Genomic DNA, 16968 nt, shown 5'->3' with positions numbered 1-16968 from the left:
CAAATGTCACAACGTAACTGGGTGATTATAAAGATGCTCTATAGGTGTCTCCAATGGTGTTTGTTGAGTTGGCATAGATCGAGATTAGGATTGGTCACTCCGATTGTCGGATAGATATCTCTAGGCCCTCTCGGTAATGCACATCACTATAATCCTTGCCAGCAATGTGACTAATGAGTTAGTTACGGGATGATGCATTATGGAACGAGTAAAGAGAATTGCCGATAACGATATTGAACTAGGTATGGTGATACCGACGATCGAATCTCGGGCAAGTAACATACCGATGACAAAGGGAACGACCTATGTTGTTATGCGGTTTGACCGATAAAGATCTTCGTAGAATATGTAGGAGCCAATATGAGCATCCAGGTTCCGCTATTGGTTATTGACCGGAGATGAGTCTCGGTCATGTCTACATAGTTCTCGAACCCGTAGGGTCCGCACACTTAACGTTCGATGATGATCGGTATTATGAGTTTATGTGTTTTGATGTACCGAAGGTTGTTCGGAGTCCTGGATGAGATCATGGACATGACGAGGAGTCTTGAAATGGTCGAGACATGAAGATTGATATATTGTAAGGTTATATTTGGACTGGAATGGTTCCGAGGTGTATCGGAGTACCGGGGGGTTACAGGAACCCCCCGGTGGGTTATTGGGCCTCATGGGCCTAGTAGTGGAAGAGAGGGCGCAGGCCAAGGTGTGGCGCCCCCCCCCCTAGCCCAAACCGAATTGGACTAGGGGGGACGGACCCCCTTTCCTTCTCTCCCCCTCTCCTTCCCCCTTCTCCTTGTTGGAATAGGAAAGGGGGGGTCGAATCCTACTTGGAGTAGGATTGCTCCCCCCCCCCCGGCGCGCCCCCCCCCCCGGCCGGCCTCCTCCTCCCTCCCCCTTTATATACGTGGGAGGGGGGCACCCCAAAGGCACACCAAAGTTTCTCTAAGCCGTGCGGTGCCCCCCTCCACAAAAACACACCTCGGTCATATCGTTGTAGTGCTTAGGCGAAGCCCTATGCCGGTAACTTCATCATCACTGTCACCACGCCGTTGTGCTGACAAAACTCTCCCTCGGCCTCAGCTGGATCAAGAGTTCGAGGGACGTCACCGAGCTGTACGTGTGCAGATCGCGGAGGTGTCGTGCGTTCGGTACTTGATCGGTTGGATCGCGAAGACGTTCGACTACATCAACCGTGTTACTTAACGCTTCTGCTTTGGTCTACGAGGGTACATGGACACACTCTCCCCGCTCGTTTCTATGCTTGTCTTCGATAGATTTTGCGTGTTCATAGGAATCTTTTTGAAATTACTGTGTTCCCCAACAAATATGGCATGCAGAACTACTGAGAATGAGAAAAGAAGAGAGACAAGAACACAAGAAGAGAATGCAGTATGTGACAAGATGAAGCAAATGCAAAATGCTTCAGCAAAGAGAATGAGAAAAAGATAAGGACCAAATAAAGAGAATGAAAAACAAACCCATGCATGACTGAAGGAAAGAGAACGATAAAATCACAAAGAGAAGGATATATTCACAAAGACTTCGGAGATATATCTCTTCCTTTTTGCGAACGCGCAAAGGAATGAAAAACAAACCCATGACTGAAGGAAAGAGAACGAGAAAATCACAAAGAGAAGGATATATTCACAAAGACTCCGGAGATATATCTTTTTTTGCGAACGCAAAACCTTTGCGCGTCGATGTATTAGAAGAGGGGAACAGAAAAAACAGAGGTTCCGGCACCTTGCCGCGGTTACAGAGCTTCCATGGTAGCAAATAGGTGAGCAACCCAAACATGTCGGTCGAACACACAACTCCCTACATACTGATAAATCCTATCTCTCCAAATGTCAACAACCCTTTTCCACCGGAGAGCTTCCAAAGCTCAATCTCGCCACCTATCCGCCTGCAAAGCTCATGAACAACGACCACGGATCGTTGAAAGACGCGGCCATTATGCTCCTTCTAGAGCATCCACGCGGTGATAAGAGCTATGGAGGCAAATCCCTTCCTCTTCGCCTTCGGACGATCGCGCGAGTAGTCAGCCACCACTCCACGAGGGCAGCATCAGCTTCAGGCATGTGTTGATCGAGACCATAGCGAGAAAGGACATAGTGCCACACCTCTCTGGCGAACACACATCCCAATGTAAGATGATCAGTCGTCTCATCGTCCTGGTCACATAATGGACAGGTGACATGCGACTGCAAGCCTGCCTCAAACGTCAATCAACAGTCCAGATCTGTCGCCGCATTGCTAGCCAGAAGTGCAACTTTCATCGGAGCGCAAGGCTTCCAAAGCGCCTTACCGCACGGAAATCGCTCCAAGCCAGCGAAGAAGACTTGGTACGCGGAGCTGGCAGAGCACACCTCCAACGATGTCCACTCCAGAGTCCCGGGGCTACACGAGGTTACTGTTTTTGTGCCTCTATAAATGAGTTCGTTTGCTTCACGATAAATGCAAGATTATTGGTAGCTGCTATCCTGTAAATTTGAAACTTTTACTATCATTAGTTGCAGTACTAGGAGAGATGCTAAACTACTATCATGTAGTCCAGCAATGCTACAAAAGTGATATGTTGTAGATACGATGTTCGAAAAATGCAACATATGTACAGTTCTGTACATGATTTTACATAATCAACCTCAAGTGAATAAGGGTTAGAATGTTCAATTCTGCATTCGTTATATCTCGGTTGGCTTGACTTATAGGAGAAGTTTTCTGGGGGTATGCAATGACATAAGGCACAAGAGAACCATTCATTCAGAGAACTGCAAAAGGCACATGTAGATGTTTTTTTGTCAATTACACTATGACCTTGGAACAAATTCTGTTCGTCGTATGCGGCTTTATCTCTTCGCCGTGGTTGTGCTAGGGGTGATGTTGTTGTGCTCAGCGCCTATATATCCTCTTAGTGTGTGCGTGTGTTGTGATGGCGTGTGTTTGTATCGGATAATTGATGATCGTTGTTTTATATGTAAAACGGGGTGAAAACATTTTTCGGTAATATGTAGTAGTAGCTAGTATTATGAAATTTCACAGTGCTCAAGCATAAAGAGGCATCACAAACAACCAAGTTTTTTCACATTGGCCAACTAACACTTGCCTTTGTTTATTTATGGGTGCATGCATGCACATACATTATACTAGTACTAGGTGAGTACATAATAATTAAGCCCAATAATTCTCTGTGTTTGGGGCTCTTCTTTTCTAGCTCGGCATTCACCTTCTTTTTCTCAGCCTTCTCAACCTTCTCAAGCTGCTTAATCTTCCTCAGCCTCCCGTTTGTACCCAATGGGCACAAGAATAACCTTGAGCGCGCTAACGGCATCTTGTGCGCCGTGGATGCCCGCTTCTTTTACGTCCTCGCTATCTTCCGGGTTCCATACTCCATTCTTTTTCCAATCAAGCAGTGCCTTGGACGTCACGCCCCAAACGACGATGAGTTTCGTCTGCTGTAGGGTGATCCGGCTCGGGCCTTTCTCATCCATCGCCGCCACCACCGTGGCGTTGATCGTCTTCAACCTTGCCGCCTCGGCGACCACAAGGGACAGCCTCCCCAGGCTCGTACCGAGCATGGCGTTGTGGGCCGTGTCCGGCCGGGAAGGGAGCCTGTACGTCGACAGGAAGCGAACGTCTTGCGCGACGGCGTCCTGGTCGACGTCGAGGTCCTTCAGCTTCTTGCGGCCACCGACGAGGTTGCGGTAGTCATGCGACTTGGGGAGCGGCGTCGAACCTTTGATTAGGTCTTTGTCATCGGAGAAGGCGAACCAGACTCCCGCCGCGTTCTTGAAACCGACAATGTAGACATTGTCGGTCCGCACGGCGAGAACTACCGCCTCCTGCGGCTTCTCGACTTCGATGGTGATCAGGATCCACATCGGCGGCTGCTTCTTGGGGCCCGTCTGGGGAGCCAGCTCGGGAACGTTTTCCACCTCCCTCCCGCTGGACGTCAGCATCCGGTAAAGGCTTTGCTGGAACTTCATGTACTTTGTCTTGGTGACTTCGTAAGTGAGCTTCATCGCCGGCGATGGGTCGGACTGCAGCGTCGTGATCGTCTCCACGCCGGCGTGAGGCAGAGGGGTTGCGGCCGGAGGTAGCAGTGGGCCTGCTCCGGTGCCGTGGCTTTCTTGGCCTTGGACTTGGGGCAGGGCGACGGCGCCACGGGCGCGCCGCAGAGGAGCTGCAGCGGGAGGTAGCGGTGGCAGGGCTCCGGTGCCGCGGGCGCGCGGCAGAGGAGCTCCGGCTGGAGGTAGCGGCGGGCGTGCTCCGGCGCCCTGGCTCTCTTGGTCTTGGGCTTCTGGCAGGACGAGAGCGACGGCGCCACGGGCCCCCCGCAGAGGAGCTGCCGCGGGAGGTAGCGGTGGCAGGGCTCCGGTGCCGTGGCCGCCAGCCTGACGGCCAGCTGGTGGTCCAGCCTTGCCTGCCGCGCCGCCGGCAAACAACAGTGCCGTGGTTGCCAGCAAGCACACCATCAGCTTGGTGAGGCGATGGAGAGCCATGGTGGATGCACCTCTCTCTCTGGCTCAGTTGTTCTGGCCACACGGTGCAAGTTTGTTGATCAAGTCACGGTGTACCATCTCCTATATATACAGGAAGCCACAAGAATGGAGCATTTTCTCTTTGCAAAAAAGAGAGAGAGAAAAGAAAACGCTGCAGCTGCACCGCGAACAGGCATGCATACTTGCGCGAGGCTGTTTAATCGTGCCGGCCCATAGACCTCCATGGAGGATTTGAAATAGTAAGTAACCACCCACTCATGTGTAGACCTCCATTCTCACTCAATCAAAAAACAAAAATGTGTAGACTTCCCACTCATGTATATGGACCTTCATGGAGGAGGATTTTAAGTAGGAGTAGTAAGTAACTGCACACTCATGTATATAGACCTCTCCATGGAGGAGGAGAGGATTTTAAGTAGTAGTATAAGCAACCGCCCGCCCATAGGCCTCCATGAGGATTTCAAAGAGGGTTCGCAACCGCCCGCCGATTATGCGGGACACTGTTTTATCAAGCTTCTGCTCTCCAACTTCGCCTCCCTTGTTTCAATTGCCTTTCCTTCTCCCGTCTCCACCTCCTAACCCAAGAATGACCCTGCATGACGAATCTTGATTATTTGCCATGGCTTGGCCAGTGAGACTTCTCTCGGAACTGATCCTTCTCAACTCAGACAACTTGGCAAACATATTTGTCCATTCAGGCATCCAGTTGCCTTGCTTCTTCAGCGTCCCAATCCAACAACCGCCACCATGCATGACGGGCGTTGATTATTTGCCATTATTGACGTGGCTTTGCTGGCGAGACTAATCTCGAAATTCATCTTTCTAAACTCAGATAACTTGGCAAACTTATTTGTCTTCAGGCATTCAGCTGGCTTCCTTCTACAGCCTCCCAATCCAAGAATGACCGTGCATGATCATTTGTCATTAATTGTTGATATGGCCTTGCTAGTAAGAATAATCTCGAAATCCATCTTTCTCACCATACACAACTTTGGCAATTTTTCACTAGTATGAATAATCTCGATGTTGATCTTTCTCACCTTAGAGAACTTGGCAAACATATTTGTACAATGCGGCTTCAGGGATCGCCACGCTGCCACCGGAGTATGGGATTATTATATGACACACTTTATACCTCCACAAGACTGCCAGTTACTGAAGAAATAATGGTACATGAAAATAAGTTGCCCGTACATACGTAAGGTCGTCTGGCAAGACAAGTTTTTCACAGGAACCATGGTGTATATACAACAAGATGCCGGTACATAACAAAGGCCTCTTTGCAAGCGGATAAACTGGTCGGAAAGTAAATTCAAGGTACAAATTGCTCAGAAGTACAGCAAACGCGTCTACACCCAGACCAACAACTGGATGATAATTCTCTTGCGCAGCGGTTTATTTCCTACAAGAACGGCTGTAGCCCGGTAGGAACCAACACTGGCGTACCCATGCACAGGTCGACAGCCAGTGTGATGATACTCATGGAGCTGATGCCTTTGCTGAATCCGAGTTCCGCCCAGCTGTTGCCGCGTTGCGTGATCTGGGCACTTTGCTTGCTGCGACGTGCAGATGTTGGCATAGAGGCCTTGGTGCCCCGGTTTCCCTCTCGAATCCCCGCACACAGACAAACCCTGCATCACAGCATCACACTCTCTTGTCAGGGAAACTCCAGATAGATTACGGAGAAAAATCATCCTTTTCCACCCGAATAAGTTCACAAGCAACAGAAGCAATCCTTTGTAAATGCAAAAAAGATGAGGCCCATATAAGAAAAAGGAAAATGCAAAAAGAAATCCTTTGGAGCCAATAGTAAATATCCTTCGGAAGGTACATGTACCGGAATCTTATTGACAGTTAGTTGCTTGTGAACAACCATATGACATTTTAGGAGCTTGAGCTATACTACAAAATGGAGGGAGTTTCAGTCAGTTATCAGAGTTCTCTTCGGTCACCGAGGTTGATAACCAACCAAGAGGATAAGTGTTGCTGCGCCTATTATTATACTACTTGAACTTATAGATTAATTCTTTTTAGATAGATGATTTGGCAAGAAAAAGAGGAGCTGGACTAGTTTGTAGCGCGTATTTACATGATGTTCCTACTAGTACTGCATTGCTGCTTGAATTATTCAGAACTATTGCTGTAATTTCGCTGGAAGATGTTTTTGGAGTGCAAGTTTTGTTGGAAGTAAGCAGAAATGGTGCTGAAAATCCTACTGAAATTGTGCACAATATTGTTATGTACGAAGAGGATCCCAACGATCTCTTCATTAGGAAGTTTATCATTTAGTTAGGAAAATAAGATCTATGATTTTCTTTACTAAGATGGATTGGTAGGAAAAAAACAGTTAGATTGGATTGGTAGACACAGGTTACTGCTGGGGGAAAACACTTTGACAGGACCCCGCCATTGTGTCCTCCCTGGGCGGCTCGGTAGGTGTCCCAAACCCTAGCCGCCGCCGCTTCTACCTTGCCCCCCTCTGTCTCGCCGCCGCCGGAGGAACTCTAGCCATGGACGGAAGCATCATGTCTGCCTTGGTTGTTTGGAGAGAATTCCGCTATTTTTAACTTGAGCCTGGAAATTGCTTTACTCCACAGTTGGTGCATTTCAAAGATAAATTCCACTTTAGTTAGTTCAGTGTTGTGTTTCATACTGATGATCTAGCAGTTCTCAGCATACGGTACATGGGGCATGTCTGTTCAAGCATTAATGTATATCCTTACTCGTAAAACAATGGTTATATCATGTGATCTGCATTTTGCAAATTGATGAACAACAAAAGGCAGCAAGATTTTCCCCCATGGTAAAATGCACTGGCAACCTAACTGAAACGTATTGTTCTTACCTTTCCAGAAGCACTGCTGTATTTCTTCAGTTGTTAGACCTGCAGAAGGAAAAAAAGAGCTGTTGGTAATTACAGATAATTTGTCTGAATTGGTGATGTATGTTGGTCACAACCTTTGAATATGGAGGGCACTGAAGTTCCAAAGTAGACCATTCGTCTTTCCAACTTCCATAACTGCTCCCTTGCAACGTATATCGGATCGTAGCTAGATTTGTGGTCTGCAAATACCTGTAAATTCACAAAAACATTGAAAATCAACTCTGTAGAGAGGGGAGCCCATGGCTTGCAGCTTATCTCTACCCTATTCATGAGGAAAAAGAAATATGTGGGTCTATGACATACCTCATTAACTTGAAAATAAGTGCCGTTCAGTGGGAAACTACCCTTCGTAGCTGTTCGACACGGAACCTGTTAATGTTCCAGTAGCTCGTCATTAGTAGACTGGAGAAGCACATGCAATTTTGCAGACAACAATGAATTATTATATTATTAATAAACCTTGAGTATTTAGTAGCTCACTAATAATATTCCTTTGCATAGATTAAGAAACTCAAATTTATGCAACCCTTTTTCAGCGCCAGTACTATAGATTATTCTCATACAATAAATAAAAGTTAAATATAAAGAACAGAAGTGCATTTGATCGACCAGCAATGAGTTATTCATATGTCTTAAAATGTTAGTGTGTATTATCTTATTATGTAGCTCACCAATATATTTTTAGTACACCTGGACTGGCCCAGAAGGTCAAAACATACACGGATGTTCTTCTTTTGAGCAAAGATTATAGATTATTATCATGTAACAAACACAGGCTAGATACAGCACAAATACGTATTTGAGCAAAGATATAAATTAAACGCACCATGTTAACCTTCAACTTTTCCTTGAATTTAAAATGCATTATGAGTCAAGAGATAGACTAACAACTCTGTTGTTCTATTTTATTATGCCAATTCAACAATTCAGGAAATTTATATGTAGCCTTCCACTTCTAGGATGGCTTTGCTCACGTCACATAAACTAACATCTCTACTGTAGACGGTATTCAAGATTGCCAGGTAATTTATTGCTATACCAGAATGGTGGCTCTGACATATCTAGATTGGTTTTCCCGCTCAAGCACACAATACTGACACTTCTCATTATTACAAAATCCATCTTCCATTGGAGAGTCAGAACATGGTTTGGGGGCCTTGGTCATTTCATTTATGTCATCTGCATTGAGCCACAATATCCACTTAAGATCAACTTAGAAGTGCAGTCAAATTACATGTGCAGTCATGCATTCTCAAATAAAATAAGCTTGCCTTGCATCCATATGGTCAATAGGTAAGGGCTTGGATCGCCAGTTTCCCGTTGATCAAGTCCTAGCTGTAAATCATTTTCTGGGTCAGGAACAATGTTTTCAAAAGCTTAAATGAAAGTGACAGTATCTAACCTGCTGCACAAGGGAGTGTGAATCTGGAATTTCATAACTGCAGGGAAAATCTAACTTCAGTGATGGAAATCAAAGAACTGAGCATTTTCTAGATAAATAATATTATTTACATTGGAAAACAGTAGCTATATAGTAAGTGTAAAGTCATGCAAGTTTAAGCCAAAGCAAAATCAGATCACTGCTTACACATAGTGTTCTGTCCGAAGCCTGCGCACGTTCTTTAGTTTAGGGACAGGAATTGAAGCTGATCCAGTGCTAACAGCAACAAGTGCTTTCGCGATATCATCAGACCCGAGATCCATATTGCTTTCTTTAATGCAGTTTTCCAAGTTCTGAGCAAAAGCTTGCAAGTTAAGCTTAATTAGTGGGATTTCACCAGTATCTGGATCGTAATCTTCAATATCATTTTCAAGAGTTTCTGGACATTCTTCCCGTGCTGGACTTGCTGGCTCCTCAATAATCGGCTCTGAATTGTTAGTGCAAAAATCATGTCCCTGGGTACTTCCCTCAAGCTGAGGAAGCACAGTTGAGTATGGAGTTGGCATGCCACCACTCTGGAAACTGAATTGATTGCTCGACTTCACCAAACTTTTCTCCTGAGGTGCAGGAAGTGCAAGCCGTGCACTTCATTAAAAGGAATCAGGAAAACAGAAGAAGATTCAGAAGGATAAGAAATTCACAAATCAATAAGTACACAAAAGTAAGAGCTCCCAGTTAAGACCAAGAATTCAAGATAGGTGTCACATAAGTTTTGGTTGCACAAAAGATAAGAAATATGATGTGTGTATCGAAACTAACAAAACCATCTGATTAGTAGCATGTTATACTCAAATCTAAGCCAACAGAAGGCAATTGGTGCAAGGATCAATTATGCAAGTCCAATCAGTGCTAATGCTTTTCAAGTTTCCTGGTTGCTTCTTAAGATTCTCGTTTTTTGCTCATTGAATGTAGGTTACTATTTCTGAAACAGTAAAAACTGTGATAATACCTTGCGAAGGCACTTGCGAAATGCCTGCATTCGCTTCTCATTGGACAAGCATTGCAATTTGGCTTGTTTTTTGTACAGAACACCTGCCATGATTGGAAAAAAATACTTATTTACCCTTTCCAGGGAGTATTTCTCTACGAGTTCCAAAAGAGAACAAATTCATCTGCAGATCCTAATAGAGTACCTTTCCAAAAGTAATCATATGATAATGCAGCTCGTACCTGTGAAAATTGTTAAATTTGTTAAATACTTCAGTTATTATTAGTACATGATTCACAAAAATTGCAATTTACATGGAAAGAATAACATATCATTTACCAGTAAAAAAACAAGTACGTAAATTTAAACTGATATTAATATACTCACAGTGTTTTTTGATCAAGTTTACACAGACGAGGCCAAAGGTACTTCTGTATAGTCTCCAAGACAGGATATCTTTGACAAGAAATCGACATGAACAAATATTAACTGAAGATACAAGATGAAATAAATGTTTAGACAATGGAGGACTCTTACAGCTCGAGGAGATGTAGCTGCAGAGATTCTGGAAGGGGTTGAATAGGCACCCATCCCAGTCTTACACATATGCGGCCAACATTGGTGTCAACCTAAAGTGGTCAAAGCATTGTTGGGTAAATATGAAATTGATTGCAGATGAATTAAAACTACTCCAATAGCAACTTACAGGGAAAGCGAGATGATGTAATGTCAGTAGACGAACACATTCAACACTTTTGAGCCCCAGTCCACGTATGCTAAGCAAGTAGTCCCTGAAAAGTACACGAGATCGGTTTTTTAGCAGAAAAACTTCTCATACTGCATGGGGCTCGTTTTCCTAAAACTAGACAAATCATTCACTACTTTAGTCAACTGCATCACATTTTACAACCTTTTTGTTCCATTCACGTAACTTGTACATTAGCAGTTCAGCACATGGTGCTCAGTTTTTAGTATTAAATGCAACATCCAACTTGTTGGGCGTCTTGATCCATCTCATTCATTCACACTAGGTTATATTTAACTTCTCATTTCAAACACTAGAAAATGTCACCAGCAGAAGGTAAAGTGATATACTGAGTATCTTACTTTGCTGAGTCAGGGGGGATATCTCTTAACCATTCAAGATCAATGCTTCCATGATCTCTAACCAAGCGATTCAGGAATTCCTGAAAACAGCAATTAGTGTGAGCATAACTGGGGGCATTAGATATCTCAGTGCTACACAAGAATTTAATCCCGCGCCTGCTATTTCAACAAAACATCAAACAGTACATACAAAACTAGTAAATCATTGGCTCCTAGTTACTATGTACTATTAAACCGTAAGGTTACTGTCGCCTTCCCAGAAAGAGAACAGATGTAATTTTGAAAACAAAGTCAAGCAGTGCAAACAGAACTTATTAAATCCCACTGTTCAGTTTGTACCTGGATTCGTTCTGATAAAACATTATTCATTCCTCGTTCCCGGATGGCCTGAGAAATTCTTTGTACATCTGCACATCGTACTGCTTCCCAATCAACAGAGTCTCTTCTTTCAGACTTCCTTTCTTTCATGTGGCCATCAGCACAGGCCTGTCTTCGAAATTTGTCCCAGTCGAAGTTTTCAGTATTTTTTTTTCTTGTGGTTCTTGTTTTCTTTGGACTTGCTGCTTTATCTGCTCCTCCGACAGTAGATTCATCCACCCTGTTTGCTGTTTCTGCTACCGTTCCACCAGTGACAGAGTGTGATTCATACTCCTGGAAATCTGATGCTTCAAAACTAGTCTGCTCGTCATAGTGCAACTTGACTGCATGTGCATCAACATTTTGTTAAGCAACTAACAAACTGCATGTCAATAAAAATGATGGAAGAGATGCTTGCTAACCTGGAAGATCCGTGCTTGTTTTTGGAGCATTTAGTGTTGAGATAACAGTCTTGCTATAATTCATTTGTGCTATATGATTATCAAATGGCACCAAGAGAGGAAGTTCCTTCTCAGTTCTGTCATTTTTTAAGTGCAATGATGCAGAACCTGAGGAACTATTAGAAGATGTAGGCAGAACATATGATTCATTTGTCATATCTAGTTGTTGATGATCAATTGAGATAAATGGATAATGCATAATGGAAGTAGAGGGAATTCCATGCTGACTTGCACTATCATCATTTATTGCTGTTGTTTTGATTCTTTGGCATTCAAGTTCCTTGGTTGAGGCATCGTTTCCTGCTAATGAATTTTGACCATCAAAATTGCTTCCAAGCTGCTGAGAAACTGAACCACCGCCGCTGCCAACAGAATCTTTAGGTGAACAATTTTTCCCAGAACTTGAAGACAATCGAGATTGAAGAATAGTTTCTGAAACAGCAACACTTTGAGAAGATGGCATATCCTTCTGGAACTGCATTGCTCGTGAGCTTCTTTCTGATGTTATTAACTCTATGGAGAAATCTGGAAATTGTGATGCTTTGGGGTTTATTTCTGTCTCTTGCTGGTCGCAAAAATCTCCATTCGGTTCTTTGGAGTAGAAGGAATAATCTTCACCTTTAGTCAACTCATAAGCACTAGAATTGTTCTTTGTTTCTACATGTATGTTCTCATTGTTTGTTGACAGCTCCTCAAAGTTCTCTCGTAGATCTGGTCTTGCACCGTTGTCAAATAGGTCAAATGTGCTTATCCCTCCTACTGCACTCGTGCTAATTATTTCTTCATAATTTTGACTGATAATATCATCCTTACAATTGCTATTAACTGGCCCTGGAGGAAAACTTGCAGCAAGGGCCATATAGGCAGAGCTGAAAAAATAGCAACCATAACCAGAGTTCGTAAACAAGAGTAGTTCATTTATTTTAAAGAACAGATTGTATCAGAGTATTGACTATGGCTATCATACCTCGAAAGATGGTCAGCTACATTCTGAGTGAGGAAAACCCCTACTACGGAGTCAACTACTGATCCTTTCCATGGAGAAAAGTGCCTGTCGCCTGATAAACATGCGGGTCAACATAAGCTATAAATTTCAACCATCGGTTCATGGAAATTAAAATTTTAAAAACAATAAAATTAACATTTTCACACCCATCTTTCATATATACTGCAATTTGTCGTATTCAGAGATCAAAGGCGAGCCTAAAGGTTACTATCATATTCTTCCACCGGTGTTAATGGAACATGAATGTTTCCACATTTACCATTCATGAAAGCCAAATCCAGATTTTTGGAAGCAAAGCGCAAGCTTCTCAAATTGCAAACTTTGAACATTACCTATTATAAGTTGCTGCGGTAGAGAACTACTGATCGCTTGCTACAGATGATCTCAAAAGATTTTTATAGCAACACCAGCCACCACACTGAGCAGAGGGGTTACTTCAGCATTAAAGGTTTTTCAAACTAGGATGTCGGATAATAGTTAATGTGGATGTTTCAGTAACTATATCGACCAACTCTTTCATTGGCAAACCCTTGAGATAGGTGCCAGGCGGTAAAAAGGAGTAACAAGAATGTTCAAGAAAAACTGAATTCAGCATATCATGAATGTTAAAATTGATTTGAAATCTTAATGAATTTACGCCTCCAACAAAGTACCTTGAATTAGTCGCATGCGTGCTACAAATGAATTAGCACGGCCCTGAAAAACCTCTCTTTCTTGTTGCCACCATTTCTCTTTGTCAACATCATTCCCATCAACAGGCACATCAGTTGCTTTCCCCATCAAGAGGTTCCAAACTCTTGTTGTCTCAAAATCCAATTCAACTTTAGCTCGAGGGCGCTGCTTCTTGACTAAATGCAATGGCATCTCATATGGAAAGATCATCTGACTACCAAATGGTACAAGAGAATTTGATAGGCTGCCTGTTGCTCCAAAAGGGACAACAGCTGATGTAGTCAGAGATGGATACATCTCATTTGTATGCACAGGCTCGGTGTTCAAATCAAGATATTTCAGCCCTGATGCAACTCTTTGAAGGAAATCCATATATGGAGTTGACTTATATTGTGAGTTTTGTGAGCTTTTTTCTGTTGCTTCAGAATAAACATCATGGTAGAATTTTCTGTTTTCTGGAGGCTGAAAAAATCCATCTGATCTTCGGTAATGGCGTCGTACCCTTCGTGAACGTTTCTTGGTAAAAAAATTAAAACCAGGACTTTCATACAGGGCCTCCAGGCATGACTGAGATAACCGTGGCAGTACTTGTGCCCTATTCATCTCAATATTCATTATAGGAACATACGAACTCCTGCGGACTCGGACCGTTCGCTTCTTTTTTATCCCACCAGCTTGACAAAATGCTAGCATCTGAGCAGCAGTACTTAAGATGATCGAGTCCCGTGAGCCAGCTAGGGAGGACTCACTCTCTCTGCGCTGTTGATGTTTCCTTTTCTCCACTCTCGACACCTTAGTCTGACTTTCTGTGGATGCTGTTTCAGGTATAAATGTAGCTGAGCAATGCATAGCAAAACCAGCCTTGCTAGAGTCGTTTGCCTCCAAGCCCTTGTTATACCCTTCCATTATGGTAACCCCAATCCTTGTGGCATCAAGACCATGAGTGCTTCGTACACTGTCTTGTTTTGTTGTTGGCTCCCTGCTAAAACATCCAGAAGTTGCAGGCGGAACTTCTTGTGTACACTTTGTTCCCATCTCTGGCAAATGTATGTACTCATCTAACAGTTTGTTCATCTTGCGACTCATGCCAAAAGCTAATCCTCCTGGTGAAGTTTCCATGTCCACATGTAGTCCATGTGCACCCTGCGCAGTTGATACAGTGGCAGTTGAACAGAAAGAACTTTTAGCATGAATGAGTTTCTCCTCAATGTGGAGACATGAGTTGCCAGCTGATGATTGGTCTCCCAGTGCTCCTTGTTCACCAAATTCCAACTGCAACCTTCTTCGGACTGATACAGCTCTGCTTCTAACAGCGTCTTCTGCTCCCCTGGAGACTGATTGGTCGCTAACAGGTCCCGAGCAAGTCTCCAGAGAGCTGAGATTTCTTTTCTTCCGGACATAACTTCTCTTGGCTTTCTGATTAGTTCCTTCTTCTGGCGTTGCAACAGCAGGCTTTTGCTTCTTGATTTGCTTGTTAAGTTTCTGATTAGATTCTTCTTCTGGCGTTGTAACAGCAGGCTTTTGCTTCTTGATTTGCTTGCGAAGTTTCTGATTAGATTTTTCTTCTGACGTTGCAACAGCAAACTTTTGCTTCTTGATCTTCTTGTCTTCACGGATTACCTTCGCTCTATGTTTCTTCCTCCGAGGCTTCGCTTTTCTTGCAGGGGCCTCCTCAATTTCCTTGAATGCAGCTGCTGCTGACAAAACTGTGTGATCATTCAGCTGACTTTGTGTCTTGAGCTTTTCTGGTGTCTGCTGATACGTTTGCATGTTCTGATCAGTTACACCTTCAGCAAGCAGTGAGGCCAATTCATCAGTATTTGCAGGAATAGCCGATTGTAAATTACAGTGGCTATCAGAGATACCTGGTGATGATGATGACGATTGTTGACTATCATCTGCTTGAATTCCGGTTGTGGGTGCTTCTGCATCTACACCATTTGGCTGAAGCTGTATTGGTGGATGTTCAGAACTGCGATTAACTGGAACTGCTAGTGTTGAAGGATCTACGGCCATATCAGTGGCAGCAACATCTGACTCCCTTCCAAGTGATAGGAAATCTCTTCGAGCAAACTGAATAGAAGTATCATCTTCAGAATCTGTGGAGAAGATACAGAAAGAAGAAAATTTCAGTCAAGTCCCAAAGCTTCGAGGAAGCCAACATACAACCTCGGAAGATGTCATGCTGCCATGAAGAGGAAACGCTCACCTCGTGCTACACCGAGCGGAGCAGGAACTGGAGTGGGCGTATGAGGTGGCGGCGGCGCGGGCCTGGATGCCCTCCTATGGAACACCACGATACTTATCGGCACCTGCGTGCACCCTGCAGGCAGGTTACAGGGCGGCCGGACGGAGGACCCGGCATCTTGTTGGGCAGCGCCACTCATCAGAGTGGCACCCCCGCGCATAGCATTCACCATCGCTGTGGCATGGCTGATCCCGGGTCCAGCAAGATTTTGCCAGCCTATGGTGGCCGCCGCATCGCCCTGCAGGAACAAGGGTGTGTTGCCAGGAAGGCTTGGAGCGCCGCTCTCCGGCCACACGCCCGGGGTCCAATTATCTTGGCCCATGGCAGGACTCGCCTGCGGATTGAGCCCCGAGGGCCCCATCCCCGCTTCTTCCACAACCTGCGCAGAGAAGTAGAAGATCGAATCGGAGAAAAAGGAACAAATAGCACCAAGAAGGCGAAAGGGAGAAACGGGGCAAGGGGTTGCAAAACCTCCACAAACCCCTGGAAACAGAGCAGATTTGGGGGGCGGCACCCCGCCGTCCAGTCTGCCGGACAAGAGATTGATCGGGCGAGGGAGGGGAAGGGCGCGAGCACAGGGAGTGGGAGAGGCAGGACTGAAGGAGGGGAGGGAGGGGCTGGGCGGCGGAGCAAATGCGGGGAGTTTGTTAGACGAACACGAGGGGCGGAGTTGAGTGGAAAAAGGAGAGATACTGTGCTCTCCCCCGATCTCTCCCTACCTTAACCGCAAGCAAGAGCAAGAATCGGAACGTACGCTGTTCGTTTTGAGTGGACTCCTCTCCGCGCGCCGGCGCGAAGCCGACGCGACGAAGGAGTCTGTCTGAAAGACCGCATGACCAAAATCTCTGCTATTAAAAGAGAGTTTTTATGTCGTTTATTTCTTATAATTTCAATGTCATTGTATTCACTTTTTATCCGTGGATTGTCAGTTTACTCCGTGTCTGTACATATCCGCGCCAATCTGTGTAGTGGCCGATCTATTTGGTCCATTTGGCCAGTGCGCCGATCCATTTATCGCTCAAATGTTTATTTTCAACTTTCATATTTTCATAATCAAACATTGGATAGCAAAAATAATCTAGGATTTTTTGCATACATCAGTATGCCATGCTGGCAAGAGGGTCAACCCCCCCCCCTCTCTCTCTCCCGTGACATCCCCCCCCCCCCCCCCCCCGCTGATGGAGCACCCTCCTACCTCCGGCCCAGATTGGAGTCAAGCAAGGTGCACCGAGCAGGTGGGGTCGCGGCGAGGGGGTTGTAGCCGCCACCTACCTCCAGAAGTGGCACGGCTTAGGCACCAGTGGCCGCCTTGGTCGGCCTTGTGTCGGGGGCTTGCTGCCCTGTTCTCGACTACATGGGGTC

At 44.9% G+C, this 16968-nt stretch overlaps 2 protein-coding genes across 3 annotated transcripts; both read right to left on the bottom strand.

Moving 5' to 3' along the window:
• Nucleotides 1–2965: 2965 nt before the first annotated feature.
• LOC125535766 (protein synthesis inhibitor I-like) lies at nt 2966–4556 on the bottom strand. Its single transcript, XM_048698842.1, has one exon. It carries the CDS (start codon nt 4500–4502, stop codon nt 3264–3266), a length of 1239 nt encoding a protein of 412 aa, XP_048554799.1. The 5' UTR covers nt 4503–4556; the 3' UTR covers nt 2966–3263.
• A 1116-nt stretch (nt 4557–5672) lies between these two features.
• Nucleotides 5673–16329, bottom strand: LOC125520129 (protein ROS1C-like). 2 transcript variants are annotated; one of them, XM_048684960.1, is made up of 21 exons: nt 16078–16329; nt 15568–15985; nt 15224–15457; nt 13340–15145; nt 12648–12738; nt 11642–12549; nt 11202–11563; nt 10863–10942; nt 10462–10546; nt 10293–10384; nt 10143–10211; nt 9961–9997; nt 9777–9859; nt 8975–9412; nt 8789–8825; nt 8658–8721; nt 8426–8565; nt 7690–7755; nt 7461–7575; nt 7348–7386; nt 5673–6133 (listed from the first exon to the last, which is right to left on the bottom strand). In XM_048684960.1, the coding sequence occupies exons 2-21, from the start codon at nt 15965–15967 to the stop codon at nt 5982–5984; spliced, it is 5298 nt and encodes a 1765-aa protein (XP_048540917.1). In that variant the 5' UTR covers nt 15968–15985; nt 16078–16329; the 3' UTR covers nt 5673–5981. The 2 variants fall into 2 exon arrangements, with proteins under 2 accessions (XP_048540917.1, XP_048540911.1); XM_048684954.1 differs by having other exon boundaries at nt 13340–15457.
• Between the last annotated feature and the right edge of the window lie 639 nt (nt 16330–16968).

The sequence above is a fragment of the Triticum urartu genome, chromosome 1, assembly GCF_003073215.2.
Source record: "Triticum urartu cultivar G1812 chromosome 1, Tu2.1, whole genome shotgun sequence".
Classification (NCBI taxonomy): Eukaryota; Viridiplantae; Streptophyta; class Magnoliopsida; order Poales; family Poaceae; genus Triticum; species Triticum urartu.
Note: the sequence above shows the minus strand (reverse complement) of the source record. Positions and strands in the feature narration are given on the sequence as shown.

Bases quoted from the DNA above. Each gene is read 5' to 3' on its own strand.
- LOC125520129 (XM_048684954.1), bottom strand. From the start codon at position 15,967: ATGGGGCCCTCGGGGCTCAATCCGCAGGCGAGTCCTGCCATGGGCCAA. The intron at 11,564-11,641 runs GTTAGCAAGCAT...ATGCACATGCAG, and splicing joins AACAAGCACGGATCTTCCAG to TCAAGTTGCACTATGACGAG. The intron at 10,943-11,201 runs GTACAAACTGAA...TGCTGTTTTCAG, and splicing joins TTTTATCAGAACGAATCCAG to GAATTCCTGAATCGCTTGGT.
- LOC125535766 (XM_048698842.1), bottom strand. From the start codon at position 4,502: ATGGCTCTCCATCGCCTCACCAAGCTGATGGTGTGCTTGCTGGCAACC.